The sequence below is a fragment of the Enhydra lutris genome, unplaced genomic scaffold, assembly GCF_002288905.1.
Source record: "Enhydra lutris kenyoni isolate GAN:26980312 unplaced genomic scaffold, ASM228890v2 scaffoldscaffold10, whole genome shotgun sequence".
In the NCBI taxonomy this organism is placed as follows: domain Eukaryota; kingdom Metazoa; phylum Chordata; class Mammalia; order Carnivora; family Mustelidae; genus Enhydra; species Enhydra lutris.
Window position 1 is genome coordinate 29,586,957 of NW_019154094.1, and position 16,161 is coordinate 29,603,117.

Below are 16,161 nucleotides of genomic sequence, written 5' to 3' on the forward strand. Positions count from 1 at the left end.
GGAAATACTGGCTTTGAAAGCAGAACCAATGTAAGTGAACAGGAATGATGGCCTCTGGAGGTGTGGAAGGAACAGAAATCCGTAAGATTTAGAACCTTTATGAATCAAAAATAAACTTAAGGTGGTACTTCTTCCTCAAAGATTTATAAACGTGATTTATAAATGGCACCAAAAGAATAATGATGACATCCTGGGATATTTATCACCTCTAAAATAGGGAATAAAATGACTCTTCCTCTCAACTTCACAGACACTGAGGGCTTTAAAATATGACCACATTATCATAATTGATCTTCGCTTTTTTGGTGATTAAATTCTGGGCAATGAGAATGGCAGAGTAATTACAAGAATGAGCTGCACAGGACTCCCAGGATACAGAAGGCCCATGATAAGTTTGTTGATCCTAATGGAAATAAAAAATAAGAGATGCTTATGGAAAGTATGAACTTAGCCTTTCTACACACAATTCCACAATCCCCCTGCTCCCAATATTCTGCCAAATGGTGAGAGGAAGAACTATGCCCCCACATCTTTCACCTCATAAAAACGCTCAACTGTTAAAACTTCTTGACTTCCTTTTCTTGGTCTCAGTTTTGGGTACAGGGAAGCATCACGTCTGGGGAGTGGGTCCGTCAGACATCTGCCTGACTCTTGGCTCTAGCAGGGGACACAGAGGAGATGGATCCCTTGCCTGTGGCCACTTGGAGAACTTTGTTTAGATGACAAAATAACCTTGAGTGTGTCTCAGTGAGGTGAGCTGTGGAATACTCCAGTGAGAGGTTTGGCCAAAGCACAACTATGAAGTCTCTCCTCTGCTGTCAAGTTGTTAGTGAGTTTTAAGGAAGAAGCTAACAGGGTTGTTTTGCTGAGAGGAAGGAGGATAAAACTGTTTGCTGGGCAAAGGAATTAGCATGTGGACTCTCATCCCTATGACAGAGAAGAACCTGCAGCATTTTCTAAGATGATTTATTAGACATGGGTAGAATTTGCTAGAAACCTACCAGGAGCAAATCATCTGGGAAGGAATTAATGATCCAAACACAACACTTGATAATGCAATTAGAATATGAGGAAATGTAGGGGTTTTCCAGAGAGAGAGAAAAGTAGGGAAGGAAGGAAGGGGACAGAGACACAGACACACACACACACACACACACACACACACACACACACACAAAGAGGGAGGGAGGTGGGGACTTTGGGGAGGAGAGAGAGAGAGAGAGAGAGACAGGGAAGGAGGGAGGGAGGGGAGCAGAGAGACGGAGAGGGAGAGAGAGAGAAATACGTATACATGATTTTGATTATGTCAAAAGTAAAGCCAGAAAAAGAATCTAACAACAAATTTCTGAAAGAGTGAAGTTGTCAGAGGGGAGAAGGAGAGGACTGGGGTGCGCTCTCTAGTTCTTTCCCTCCAGTATAGTTAGTAAGTGTGCCCAGCTGAGTGGAAATGCACTTGCGGCTACGTTTCAGCAAAGTGTTGCGTGGGTCTGAGAAAAAAAAAAAAAAAAATCAGACCACCGGCAGCAAAAACAGGGACCCCCATCATGGAATGGCAGAGCACAGCAATGGGACACAGTGTTTTTCTTTAGATGCTGGAGGCAACAGTAAGATTTCTTCCCCCTACTTTTTTTTGGGTCAGGGCTTTTTTTCCTTTAAACCTTTTCTTAGTTGAGTTAGAAACTGAGAGTCTGAAGCTCTGGGAGCTTTTTTTCTGACCTCATTTCATCTTGCCTCATAGATGCGCTCACCAAAATATGCGTTTTCCAGTGGCAACATCCGCTGTATGTGTCTCCAGAGGAAATTTCTGGCTGTCTACTCCTTCTAGCTGCCATCCTAGGCTTTGTGCACACACTCTATCTGGGTAGCACAGGCTCCCTTTATTTTTATGAATGTCTAACCCTATATGTTTTAAAAATCTGTTATTGAACAACATATCTTCCCTCTTTCATTAGTTTGTTTAGTTTGGAGAGGCTATGATTAACATTAGTGATGCCTTTCCAAAGCATTTCTTTATTTAAATATTTGGCGTAGTCCTACCCCCATCTACACAGAACTTGCTTCATACTTTCAAAGCATTTCATCTGCTTTCGCTCAGGGTCTAGCTTGGGACGGCAGCCCAGAAGGTGAACCCTCTTGGGATGCGCGAGAGTACAGGAAACATATGCCCGGGGAGGTATCGTCCATGAAATGCTCTTCCTAGAGCTCCAGGCCTCTTTCTGTCCTCGAGCTTCTGCCTGGCTCATGCTGACTGCTGTGGGCTCAGATGGTTAGGAAGCCCAGCCTGGCTACCAGGATAGGATCCTCACCCCCGAACAAGCGGCCCCTGGGGCTTGGCACTGGCCGCCTGCAGGGCTCCTTACTGGTGTGTGTTCACCTGTGTGATAACTTGGCAGTGTCCAACCCCTTCCACCTCCAGGGGGTAAGAACGGGAGGCTCGTAACTTTGTCGGTGTTGTAACCCCTGCATCACCGCCAGTGGCTCCCCTCCTAGGCATAGTAGAGGTGTTCAAGAAATAACACGTGGAACAAATGATAGAATATGGGCATTTCTTCCCAACATACTGTGTATTCATCTTTGCGTTATAATTCTTGGGGAGTCTTGGCCTTTCATACTTCTTTCAAAAGCCCTGTTTGCCACTGCTCCTTTCTAAGAAATGACTTAGCAACAGTGGTGGCCAATGAGGTCCACACAAGTTGCCCTTTCTGGAGCCACTGCCGTCCCTTGACCTACCTCTCAAAGACCTTCCAGCATAATGATGACCCCATTTACACCCAACTCTGGAGGCCTGGCTGCCGCCGCCTCCTCTAGGAATGCTGGCTTTCTCCCTTGGTCCCCAGAGCCGTAACTGGCTTGTCAGACAACACGTAATAGTTAACAGCACAGCGTCGGGGGCCAGGATGTGAGTGCTGTGAGCATGGGCTGCCTTCGGTCTTTCCCTAGACACATGGCCCAGTGAACCAAGCCAGCACTCAGTAAACGCTGGCCTTTGGACCACAAGAGGGTGACTCACCACTGGGATAACTCGCGGATGGGACTCCTCTCCTGCTTTAGTAAGACAGTAAGATGAACCTCCCTGGAGGGACGTGTCACACCAATACACCATGTAACCCCCATAGCTGTGGAACTTTTTTTTTTTTTTTTTTTTAAACTTCCCTTTGATATAGGAGAAAACAGAGCACAGTTTCCTGGTCCACACTTTTGACAATACTTCTGTGGCAGATCCAAATTTCTTCAAGCTTACCTTATAACACAGTCATATGCTCATTAACGTAAGATTTAATTTCTGACCTCCTGCCATCCCAGAACGTGAGCCCCCAGGACAGGGACACTTGGCTATCATGGTGCCAGATATTTAGTACAATGCTGGGGACGCTGTTCAGACATGTCCTGGAGACCAACAGTCCTGTTCTAGGACCCTGGCTCTGCCCCATGGGAGCTGTGTGATCCCAGGCACATCAATCTGCTTCTCTAACTGACCCCCAGCTGTCCCGTCTATAAAATGGACGTAACAATAAGAGCTGTGCTCCAAGGGGCTGTGTTAGAATCACATGAGCTCTGTGTCTAACATGCATCTACGGACCATGAGCACTGCAGCTCACGGTGACTTATCATCGCTATTAGCACAGAAATCCAAATCACTGGAATGTGTCTGTCTAGCCTTCCCTGGACAGAGAACACAATGCTGGAATGGCTTCTTCCTTTCTCTGGACGTTTCTTAACTGTGGCTGGGTATGGAGGACAGCTGCTTCTAAACCTTGACGGCCAACTGAGAAAAAGATGTGCTAGCTCTTCACCGTGCCTTCTCCCTGAGGCTTGCCCCCTCCCTGCACTGTAAGGGGGAACAGGTACTTGCTCTCAATTCCACTCTGGGGAAGAACCACACCAGAACCTTCCATTGGTTGGGGGAGCGATTAGACAGACATGCCTGACAACTCAAACATCAATGCCTGGGAAGTTTCTAGATACCTGAGCTTATACTCCAAATTTTAGGCTTAGAAAGTTGCTAGAGCGACAATGGAAAAGGAGAAAACCCTGGGCCCCTGGAAACAGGCGCTGCAGGCTACGGTACCGTAACCCATGGGGAACACACGGATTCATGCTGGTCAGGGCAACAAGTGGTAGCTGGTATCCAACAGGGAGAGGGTAGGAGATAAAAGTCATTCACGCCCACCCGGGCATTTCCTAACTAGATAAAAAGAAGAGAATCCCAGGTGTGAAATACCATTGTGATTCGGGGGGGGGGGGGGGGGGGAACGACACACACAGGTCTTCCTCTCCTAATGCCAGTGGAAATACTGTGCTGAAAGAGGGCAGTTTCTCCCTAGGTTTTCCAGATCCCCCAAACAGTAAAGAGGGGCTTGATAAAGGAACATTGGTTCCTGTTAATTACTTAGAGTTTCCTCTTATTAGAATACATGTCACTTCTAATGCTATGTGCCCCACCACGGACACTTTTGGGCACAGGAGGGGAATAAAGAATGGTCATGTATGGTAAAGCAGGAACTCATCTGAGCTGTGGGACACTGCTTAACACACTGGGAGGAAACTTATTTTCCCAGACGTCTGACAAATTAACTCTGTTCTCATTGGTTTAATGCTGTGAAGAATGTCTGTCTCCATTATATGGCTTACGCATTTTTTTGTTCACAAAAACAGAAAACATTTTTGCTTAAAACTTCTTTATATACAGACATGCAAACATGCCAACTCTTGAGCAATGTTTTTGTAAAGATCCAAGTTATAACGGTGGTCCTACAGCTGTCTTCTGCTACAACAAATGGTAGAGGGTGAGAGAATTCTTGCGCACATGAAGAATGTTTTTTCTGAAGGAAAAAATAAGGCAGTATTTTAATACTTTTTAAAGATCTTGAGAGCCAACCAACATTTTCCTCCCCATCATTACTATTACTGATGTACTTTCCTTCAGAATTTGGGGGAGGGGAGAAGCTTTTTATAATATATGATATTTCTTCTTGGGGCTCTTCTTAATATTTTTATTTTATTAAAATAAATAAATAAATTTTAATAAAATAAATTTTATTAAAATAAAATAATGTACTGTATACATTAAAAGTTCTGTAAGAGGCATATAATTATAAAGAATGCTATGCTGCATACTTGTAAGCCCATCCCCCCATTTGAGAAAAGAGCACTACCAATATGTCACTTTGACAAGCTGAACATCCATGTCTGTGGACAGACAGAATGCCAAGAAGACCATAAGAAGACGGCACCAGAGAAGGACCTTCTCCCAGGGGGACAAGAGTTTCTAGATAACTATAGCACAAAAAAAACAGACACCCTTAGTGTGATTTTGGTGCAGGGAGACTCTTGATGGACCAGAAAAGAAAGGCCAGAAACAGCCCCAAACACAAAGGGAAACTGGCACTGCCCTTTGATGCAGAAGAGATGGGCTTTTCTCCATTGGTACAAGGAGATCCATCCTAAAACAAAGTCAGCTCCCGCCTTACAGCCTTCCGTGGAAGGCGAAAGTTATATAAAGCTTTTGGAAGAAAATATAGGATAGCAGTGTTAGAGCTTCAGAGTAGAAAATATACTTCCTCACAGAGACTGAAAGCACAAACCATAAAAAAAGACTGATATATCTGACTATGTTCAATGAAGGGATTTGGTTCACTGGAACACATCATAAAGAGAAGGCAAAGACAAGCCACAGACTGGGAGAAAAGGTCTGGAAGTCGTACCTGATACAGGACTGGTATCCAGATAATGCTTTAAAAAATCCTATGAACCAAAGGAAAAAAGATGAAAAATCCAATAGAGAACCGGGGCGAACACCTGAACAGGCACTGTACACACACACACACACACACACACACACACACACACACACACATGCGTGCGCGCACACACACTCGAATATGGTCAATATATACATCAAAAATAAAACACTCTATTTCATTAATAATCAAGAGCACAGCAAATTTAAACCACAGTGAGAAACCTCTTTGTATTCACAGCATTGTAAAAATTAAGGAGCCAGATGATACCAAGTACTGACAGGGAAGTGAAGCAGCAAGAACCCTTCTACCATGACAGTCTGGCATTAGTAAAATCAAGAAGCATTCACCTTAAAGCCCGCCCTCCTTCCCTCCCTCCTGTCCTTTTGCCCATCTTTTTGTCCGTCAGTTTGTCCATCCATCCAACCATCCATCCAACCAACCATCCACCCGTCCGTCTGTCCGTCAATCCACCCATCCATCCAACCATCCATCCATCCAACCATCCATCCATCATCCACCCATCCATCTGTCCATCCATCCATATGTAACCACATATCTCTCATAGCAGTGGTTCCCAGACCAGCAGCATCTAAACCGGGGCTGGGGCAGGGGACTCAGTGCTTTCATACTGCCTCCAGGAGATGCTGCTTCATGTTCCAGTTTGCGAACCAGTGCCCTAGAGGAACTTCGTGCCTTGAAACTGGTGTAGGAATGCAAGTTACAGTTGAGAGTGCAGTCCTCTCCCACCCCCCTTTTCCTACCAAATAGAAAAAAAAGTGAGAATGCCTTTAATGCCCAGTGAGTATGGGAAAGGGAGAAAAGGTGAGACAGACACTTAGTTGCCGGTGGTGTTACACGAAGAGGCTTATCTGGGGGATAATCAGGCAATACTTATTAAGACTGCTAGAAGTGTTTCTCCTCTGGCATAACACATCAGAATGTACACTAAGACAGTTCCTAAGGATTGGTCAGTGGTACTGTTTCTCCGACAGAGATAGCTGGACTGCGTCCTGCAACCTGAACATGTTCCAGAAGCAGGGTCTGTAAATCGTGAGCCAGCAGCATAGTGATGGCCACCCAGCTCACCATCAGAAGGAGCTCCCTGCTCCACTTACTCACCCACAATTCTGCAAACGAGGATTCGTTTGGCTAACAAGGTCTTTCTAAACACACATTCTCTTCGGGCAGGAGGATTCTGTGTACCTCATTTGCGTTCTTGGGAATTACTTTATTTTTTTTTTAATTTTTTTAAAGGTTTTTATTTATTTATTTGACAGATTACAAGTAGGCAGAGAGAGAGGAGGAAGCAGGCTCCCTGCTGAGCAGAGCGCCCGATGCAGGGCTCGATCCCAGGACCCTGGGATCATGACCCGAGCCAAAGGCAGAGGCTTTAACCCACTGAGCCACCCAGGCGCCCCTTGGGAATTACTTTAAATGAATTTCCCACTGACTACAGAAAAGGGAGCATTTATATCAGAAGGAGGGTATATGACTTAAGAAGATGCTGGAAAATTCTGGAATCTGGGGTGATTCTGAAAGTGACACCGGTTGAAGAAAATTGAAGGTTAATTGGTAGAAGATACACACACACGTACACACATGTACATGTGTGTGTGTCCGCATGTGCCTATTATGTCTTTACTAGGCAAAGCTTCACTAACCTTCATTTCCCCACTTGTAAACTAGATATTATAGAACAACTTACTTGAAAAAAGCCCTGCTTCGCCAGAATAAAACGACTGCTATTTTGTATTCACCAACAGATGGTTACATTTTGATCTGAATGGAAGTGTCTGAGATAGGAGTGTGTCCTGCTGCCTCTTCCTTCCAAGGAAGAATGGAGAAAATCTGCCCCAAAGCTTAGGTAACTGGAGAGTCCTCCCTCTTCTGGTATTTTGGGCTGAACCTGGAACAGAGGTGCTGAAACTTGAGTGAGCATCAGACTCCCCTGGACACCTTGTTCAACACAGACTGCTGGCGCCCGGCACAGGGGCTGGAGCTCAGTAGGTCTGGACTGTGGCTAGAGTGTCTGCATTTCTAACGAGTTCCTACGTGATAGTGATGCTGCTGCTCCAAGACCATACTCTGAGAATGAATGACTTAGAAGAAACTTCTGGAGACCGTCAGGAAAGCACCCCTTGATCCTCACCACCTCTCAGATTGAGATCCTTATACTCCCACAACTGAACATTGATGCCAAGAACTTCCTTCCACTTCTGCATAATTCCAGCATATTCTGTACTGTAGACTGATGGGTATAATAAAATGGTTTTGAAAAAAAAAAAAAAAGTTATCCTGCCAGGCAGGTGGCCAGTAGACTGGAAAAGGGGCCCTCTCCCCAAAGTTAACCAACAAACACACACCACTCAATATGCCCTTGATGAAGAAATAGGAAAGCAGGGCATCGGAAGTAGACAAATTCATGCCTGACTTTCGCCCGCGCAGCACTCGCCGTTAGGCAGCAGAATCCGATGACATTTCACCAATGTTATGACACCTGCCACACTACAGAGGGTAATGTTGCTAGCAGCCCGGCTTCGTGAGCTTTAGAGAGTGAAGGCTGCGCTCCTTGTTGCATCCCACACTGGGCAGACAAGGCAGGGGGGTTCTTTTGGCTCTGGCATGCCTCTGCACCTGCGGATGGCATTCTTTTGTGCCTGCTCTCCTCCGCCCCTAGAGCAGCCATGACCTCTCCCTGCATTATTAATGAGTGCAAGAGAAGTCATTTATTAAAGCTACATTTTTTCACTGTTCCATATGTTTCTTTCTACCAGCCATGGCAGGCATGTCACAGGAGCAGAGAGAGAGGGGCAGTCGTCTCCCCTGTGGCTGCGTACCACCTGCCTCATGGCGACATGCAGCTGAATCTATGGAAGCCATTAGAATCCCAGGATGCAGACTCATTCGTCATTGCTAAAAGCCTGCCCGGACCAAAGTGGGACCTACTTAATACATTCCTCATTCAGAAGTTAATTTGGTAAACATGTCCTGAATAGTTTACTGGTTATATGTCAGGACCTGGGGTGTCACAGAGAATAAGACAAAGTCCCCACCTTCATGGGGCTGACATTTTCCTGGGGACTACGAGCTGGAAACAATGGACAAGTTAGTAAGTACATGAATTATGATAAGTGCTAAGAAAGAAAGAAAGAAACTGTGCGCAGAGAGGTCAACATGGGTGGGGGGAGGGGAACTTCTCAGATCAGGGAAGATGGCTGGGGAAGAGAGATATTTGAGCCGGGTCCTCAAGGACGAGCTGGTGAGCTAGGTTTCAGGTGGAGAGGAATGGCTAGTCTAAGGTGTGAAGACAGAAGCAGTCATGCGGGGTGTGGGTGCCGCAAGAAACCGGTAAGGACCAGAGTGGATGGATGGATGGTGGGCTCGCGGCAGGTGGCTTGCTAGAGGGGGAGAAAGAGGCCAGAGCACACAGGCCCCTGCAAGCTGCAGTGAAGGAAGTTTTATCTCCAGGGCACTGGGGAGCCAGTGAGTAGGGAGTGGGAAATTCGGTACTCAGCATGGGGTTGGTTGGGTAAACACATTGGCCAAATGAATGGAAACGCAATGTCTTGTATCCCCTGTGTTCTCCGTTGGCCCCTCTTTGGATGAAGCACAGGCATCTCTTCCAACAGCTTGTTCTGGGTTCCTAACTAGTACCCTTGTTTCTTTTCTTGCTCCTCATGCCCTACCGACACGTACAAAATTCAGTGTGTTCAAGTGATCACATGCGGAGGGTACAGATGGTGACTAGGCCGCCCAGGATTTCACAGTGTAACCGAGGAGGCCGAATTAACAGATTAGTACCGAAACAAGGAAAAGAATGATGAGCAGAGCCTCGAGGGAGGGCTCAGGGCAGGGGTATGGTGGTGCACAGGACCTCACGGGGGCTCAGTGCAGGGATACAGCGGTGTGCAGGGACTCATGGGCACACTCACAAAGTCACCTGAGCTGGGGTGGTGGCCAACTGACTTCAGTCCTAAGAGGAGAGCAAGAGACCACCAATATGGTCACCAAATATGTTGTACCTAAAGAAGAGATCGGTAGAAAGGGGAGTCAGCCCTGCTCAGACCCTAAGCCTTTCCTTTTCACTGCTTCATCGACATCAAAGTGTTTGATGGTCCACTGTTGACTGAAGGAAAAAACAAGCCTAAGTGATGGATAAATGCCTCCCATGAAAAAAAAGGGATCCTTTCGGCCACAGACGGTGCCATGCCATTAAGGCAGGAAGAGATGGGCTTTCTTTTTCCACACCTCAACTAATTCAGATTACAAAGCTGCTTCTAATAATAACGTTTTGGGAACTGATAGGTTGTTTAAGCAGACACACTCTCACAGGAAAACTAAACCACGTGCAACACTTCCATATGGAGGTCAAGTTTATGTTCATCCAATTAATCACCATTAGCTCTGTCCATGCTTTATCATACCACGAGCTGGCTGATTCCCCAAATCAACAACTTTAGGGAGCATAAAAGGCAGAGATTCCTCCTATTTGTTGTTACCATGAGATGCAAAAGAACATGAACCACTCTCAAATGAACCACTCTTAGAACGGCCTGGGAAGTGGGTGGGAATGCTGCATTCCTCCTGAACACTTTTCTCTCCGTCCACCATTCTCCCCCGGCATGAGGGATCCGAGACCCTGTCTCAAGTCCTCTCATTTGTAGGGGAACAGACCCAAGTGCTCCCAGGCTGATGGGGAGGCCAAGCAGCACATGGCCCTGTTGGAGAATACAGGGCCTCCCTGTTCACTCCACAAACTTCAGAATGATTTTTTAAAAAATTTATCTAGGTGTCCCATACAATACAGGCATCTCCTCACTGGTTTTGATAAAAAATGATTTGTGTAAGAGAAGAATTCAGACTTTGGAATCCCAGCACAGGCATTGCTGCCACCCCCATTCTTAATTCCTTTGTGTCTCGACTTATCTCCAAAATTGGTTAACAGTATGACCCACCTCTTGGTGCTGCTGTGAGGATCTGACGGAGAAATGTGCAGTCAGCACGGGTGCAAAGTAAGTGCCCAATAATGCTGTGGTGCCCACAATGGCCATCACTGCGATTCCTATGTTCTCCTCGCCATCTTGAAACCGTGTGTACAGTGCAAGTGAACGTACTCGTTATTAAAATTTCAGTTTGAAGCCCAAGTTCCAAATAGTATTACTTTCTTATGACCCAATCAAGTGAACCAAGGTCACTATTCTACAAAGAGTATCTGGTCGACCTTAGGAGAGGCAGAGGGAATGAGTGATACTGTCTGGTGTGTTATTCCTTTTCCCTTCCCCCAGCCTCTATCTGAAAACTCTCTTCTAAGCATCCACACGCTGGCCTTTCCCTTGTCCTGAAAGGACGCAGCTGGGGGGATGGCTGATGCCTGGCTGGTGACGGGGTCCTGGGCACCAAACCAGCGGAGCCACAGACTTCTCCAGCCCTGCCAACACTGCTCCCAAACCCCTTTCCTATAGCCAGGGGACCAGCCTCAGCTAGGTTCTGGCCATAGCTCCAAAGCTGTCAGGCTCCCCACCCCATCACCCCCTGCTCATGAGATCTTCTGGGCAGTTAATTTGTCCAAGCAGAAGACTGTGCCCCTTGATAACCTTAGAGCATCTTCTTTTCTTGCTTCTGTCTTTATGCTTTAGCAGTGCTTCTGAGTGGTCTCCCGAGATGGGCTGGTTTTCCAAAGCAGGAAGCACTCGCTAACTTAAATGTTAGATGTCCCACAGGCACAGGTCCTGTCTTGATGCTCCCCAGGACGCTACAGTTACAAGGAAAGCACGAAGACTGCTATACCTGGGCTGATCTGACACCTCCCGGGTGGGCAGGAGGCTCGCCCCATACCCCCCAGGAAATATTCCGGAGATCCCCAGACACCTGGGGATACTGTGTGGTGGGAATCGCTGCTATGTGTGCACTTCTAGCAGCGCCGTCTGACAGCCAGGCAACTTCCTGTGTTGCTGGTGTTTTTCTAATGTGATTAAAGGTACAATAAGGTATGTGTGCAACAAGAGGCAAAGCCATTGTTCTGCATCATTAAGCTCACAGCAGCCCCAAAAAGAAATTGTAGGCAGCTTGCCAAAGGCCCTAATGAAGAGCATCTCTTTGAATTATCTCTGGATGAGGGAAGGATAAAGTCTGAGCCCCAGAATATTTGATCCTCTTTGTGCTGCTGTTACGAGGGCTTACCGAAGCCAGACACACTGGACCTTCTGGAACGGTAATTTATGGAAACCTTAATTTCTCTGCTTTTAATAAGGCTTTGCATAATAAGAAGGGGAATGCAGTTATTAATTCCTGCAAGTGTTTTGTGAATTCCTTTATGCTACGGTTCAGGACTCCCAAAGAATAGGAGAAAGGGGATTTTACTTAGTTGGCACAAGGGTAATGGGTCCGAAAAGTAGTTTGAGTTTCCTGAAAATAAATCTGCATGGCTTCCTAAATTGCTGACAAAGTGTATTCCAGATGGAAGTCATTTATCAGCAATTTACTGTATGATGCTTTGGCCAGAAATATTTCCACATAAATTCACCTAGTAAAAACAAACAAACAGAATCCAGGCTCTTTCTTTTGGGGGTGGGGGGGCTAATGGGAAAGAGCCTACCTAATCCAGATGAATAAAGCCCAAGTTAACACAGATCTGCAGGAGACCGGGTAGGGTGACCACATTTTGGAGGGTACCAGTGTAATTAAACACATCTATGACAATGAATACTAAGTGATATTTCTGTGCACTGATAGTTAAAAGAAAAAAAGCCCAGCAAGTTATTAAGACTCTATTTTTATGCACTGTATTATATACACAGTAGTGCATGTCTGCCACACAACCACCTTGGTGATGGTTCTGTTGTTCTATTCTGGTTCTGAATGCCTCACTCACGGAGAAGCGGGGGCTCAGTGCTCATCGCACATGACAACCTGGCACAATGTAGATGACAGTATCACCACACGACCACACAAGGGATGGAGGCCAGCCCTCCACTGCCAGTGGCACTAAATTTAGCCCAGGCTTCCAATGTGCAACCCAAGACTGCTTTCAAAGGACAGAAGTCCGGCAAACTGAGAAGCGTGAAGTCATAGGTCAAAAGTGTATGTCAAACACCGATTTAAGATGCTTGTTTTTGTAAGAGATGTGCGCTCTGTACAGGGGCGGCTGCCAGGGGCTAGGGAGGTGGGGAATGACCAAGCCCCAAAAGGTTTGTTCTGACATTCTCTGTGCTTCAGTGGAGAAAAGACACACACGCGTGCGCACACATCTTTTCTTTACCCAGGGTCCCTCTATCCTGAGGCTGTCCACAGAGGCAGCCAACGCACAGAAGCAGCCTTGCTACACTGTGTCTTTTTAATGCTATGCGCCCTCTGGTGGCTTGTGCAAAAATGGTACCCAAGTGAGGGCTAATCAAATTCTTTTTTTAAGCTGTCTGGCTCTTTAGAGAATATATTAATATACCCCCATTCACTGTGATAAATTAAGGAACAAATACCTTTGTTTCCTTATCATAACGACCTTTTCCTGTCATTCTAACTGAAAAAAACCCCTTTTTAATAGGATTCTAATTTTTTTGATTAACGAAGAAAAACTGGAAGGAGTTAGAATGATTTAAGGAGAAAACACTTAACTGTCAAGTTAGATTACCAACGACAGTCGAAAAACCTCACAGTTCAGGATAAAACTTGAATACTTAAAAATAAAACACTCAACACAAATGTTAGGCAAGTTCTCTGGGTTATGCCTTAACTGTCCCATCTCATCTCGACTGAATTTTCATGTCACTCATGATGTAGAAGTTTCAAGAAGTCATCTGCCGTGGATGACAGCACCCAAGATCAAGGCACTTGCTCTTGAAGCTCTTAAAATTTTCACAGGGCGAGGTACAGAAATGGCAAGTGTGAAGCATAAATCAGAACCACATGTCCCAGGACAAGGCGCTGCTGAAAGAATTGAGTCTGCTGTAGACGCCTGTGCTCTACTGAAAGGCGCGCCTCGGAACTATTTGTAAACAGAGACAAAACCACACACGCATCAATCATCATCCCCGTCTTCTCCAACTTGTTCAAAGGGTGACCACGCTCTGACCCTTCCTAAGACAGTCGCTGACACTCCAGAGAGCGGTCAGTTGTAAAGGAGCTTTGTGGCATGACTGATGGAAACGTACTTTGTGACTGTCAGCATCTATTTAAGTATTCAAATGCTGGCACCTAAGTGCCACTGGGAGGGAAAGCACGGAGGAGACTGAACAGAGGCTGTATGGACGAGTCAGAGAAGCAGTCTCGTTCAGAACACAGACACACGCCCCCAGCCCCAATTCCTTTCCGAGAAGTTATACTCTGCCAGGTGAGTGCCGGTCCACGCCCACAGAATAAAAGGCAACGCGTTACCTGACAAACTTCATAGAGCAATTTGTACTGCTCCTCTTGCTTCTGCAGGCTGCACAAACTGCATCCCATGTTTAGAGGAACGTCCGAGGAAGGCTTCAGGACTCGCCAGCACCCGGGAACAGCGGCGTCCTGCGTGCAGGCATGAAGGGATCCTCGGAGAGCCTCAGGTGCATCGGATGGCTGCTACACTTCACATTGGCGTTGCTCTCTAAGGCTGAAAACAACTCTCTCCCCGTCCACGCTTCCCCTCCTTGCCTCGCAGCTTGCACACACGCGCACACACACAGACACACACACACACACACAGACACACACACACACGCACACACCGCTCCCTCCTCTGAGGGACTCTGGCAGCTGGATTGTGGTCCAATGCACATGGTATATATACTGCTGCTCATGCATATTAATCAGCTCTCATTGACTATTCATAACAGACAATGATACAGAAGCTATAATTGCCAACTATGACAGTAGAAATTTCTCTAATTAACAAGCAAGTGCTCCAGTGGTAGGGAATAATAAAAGACATTAACAATTTTGTAAGCCATTTTCTGGCAGTTACAAATAAACAGGACTGCATTTTTAGCAAGGTCTCTTAGGATGATCCCTAGTGCATTTAAGCTAAGTAGAAATTCATTTTTAAATATATCATAAAACTTTTGATGATATAAAATGTATTTAATGCTGCGGATAATGATGGCATATAAACAAGTTTTATGGAAGGCACATGTTTTGAATGATATTCATATAATATTTAGCGCTTTACCAAGTTGCAGGAAAAATGTGCCCCATAGGAATAAAATATAAAAATTTAAATTGCAAGAACTATGTGTGTATATGCAAAGTCACCGGGGGGTTGTAAGGAGACAGTTTCCCCTAAAGGTGAGGAAGCAGATAATCACCACTAAAGTGTATTCGCAGTTCCCAAAACAGAAAGTTATTTCTTAAAGGGCTGCCTTTAAGGAAGGAAGGAAGGAAGAGAAGCAACTAGCCTAATACCATTTCTGGAGCTAGGAGATGCTCCAGATACCTCAGAGCCCATGCCGTTCAGCTAACTGTCACCGGCTACTATAGGTCTGGATCTGATAATCCCATGGCCACCTAGACCGTCATAGCTCTGATCTGTGCTGTGTGTCACGAAAGCGGGGACCTGTGATGACCCAGAGCATTTAAGAATTTTTTTTCTTGCTGCCTTGCCTCTTGTCTCCCTTTATTCAGCCTCTGACCCACTAAGTCTGACGGATGGCTTTCAAAACAAAAACCTGCTGTTTTCAAATCATCGCCCCACCGCCTAAACGAAATGCACAGGTACTATTGTTTCAACGCAAATCACTGAGGTATAAAATTCTCACAACTGCTTCCAAACCTTCACACCTCCCTCGATTTTATGAAGGTTGAACTGTCTCTCAGGAGGACTCCCACATCTTGCCAAGAGGCATAACAGGGCCTGAAGAATAATGCTCCCTTTCTCTAGGAGCCCAGACACACCTGTGATGTGAGTAAACCTGTAAATAAAATCCCACTTGGGCTGGTGGCCAGCAGATACATCTGGTCCCATTTCTCAGACCCAGAAGATGAGGCATGACAACTTGTCACAGATCAACTCATAGCTCTGGCTTGCTGGAGGGGGAGGAGGGAATCTTCATCTCAGACCCACACCTGGTGTCCCTATCCCAGCTAGAGCAGAGAGCGCACGCATGCCACCAGGGAAAAGAAGCCACAGATGGGGCTGGGCAGTGGCAGTGACCTCTGACTTGCCCTGATGCTGGGAAGGGCCCTATGGATCCATGAGCAGGTTACTGGGAGCTCGGTTTCCTAATCCCTAAATAGCTCTACAACTACCTACCTACCTTGCAGACTTTTGTTGCAGCCTCATGAGAAAACACAAGCTGTCAAGCCAAAGCCGGAAGTCATGCTTGTTCGCTGCCCCAGTCCCTAGAGCCTTCCCCGCTCTGTAAGTCTGCTCTCTTCGATTCCACGTGAGATTTCAGTTCTGTCCACTTCTGTTTATCATCCCTGGCGTGCCATCCACTCCAGATGGATG

General features: G+C 46.1%; 1 protein-coding gene across 2 annotated transcripts in view; it reads right to left on the minus strand.

Annotated features, from left to right (window-relative positions):
* Positions 1 to 16,161, minus strand: part of LOC111144106 (PDZ domain containing ring finger 3) — a 244,430-nt gene that overhangs the window by 34,446 nt on the left and 193,823 nt on the right. Inside the window, exon 1 of one of the 2 annotated variants that reach the window (XM_022498242.1) lies at positions 14,115 to 14,183. The exons of the other annotated variant lie outside the window; for it this stretch is intronic. Coding sequence (XP_022353950.1) covers positions 14,115 to 14,183 — 69 coding nt within the window. Of the gene's footprint in view, positions 1 to 14,114; positions 14,184 to 16,161 lie in introns of those variants that run through there. 2 annotated transcript variants of the gene reach the window in all.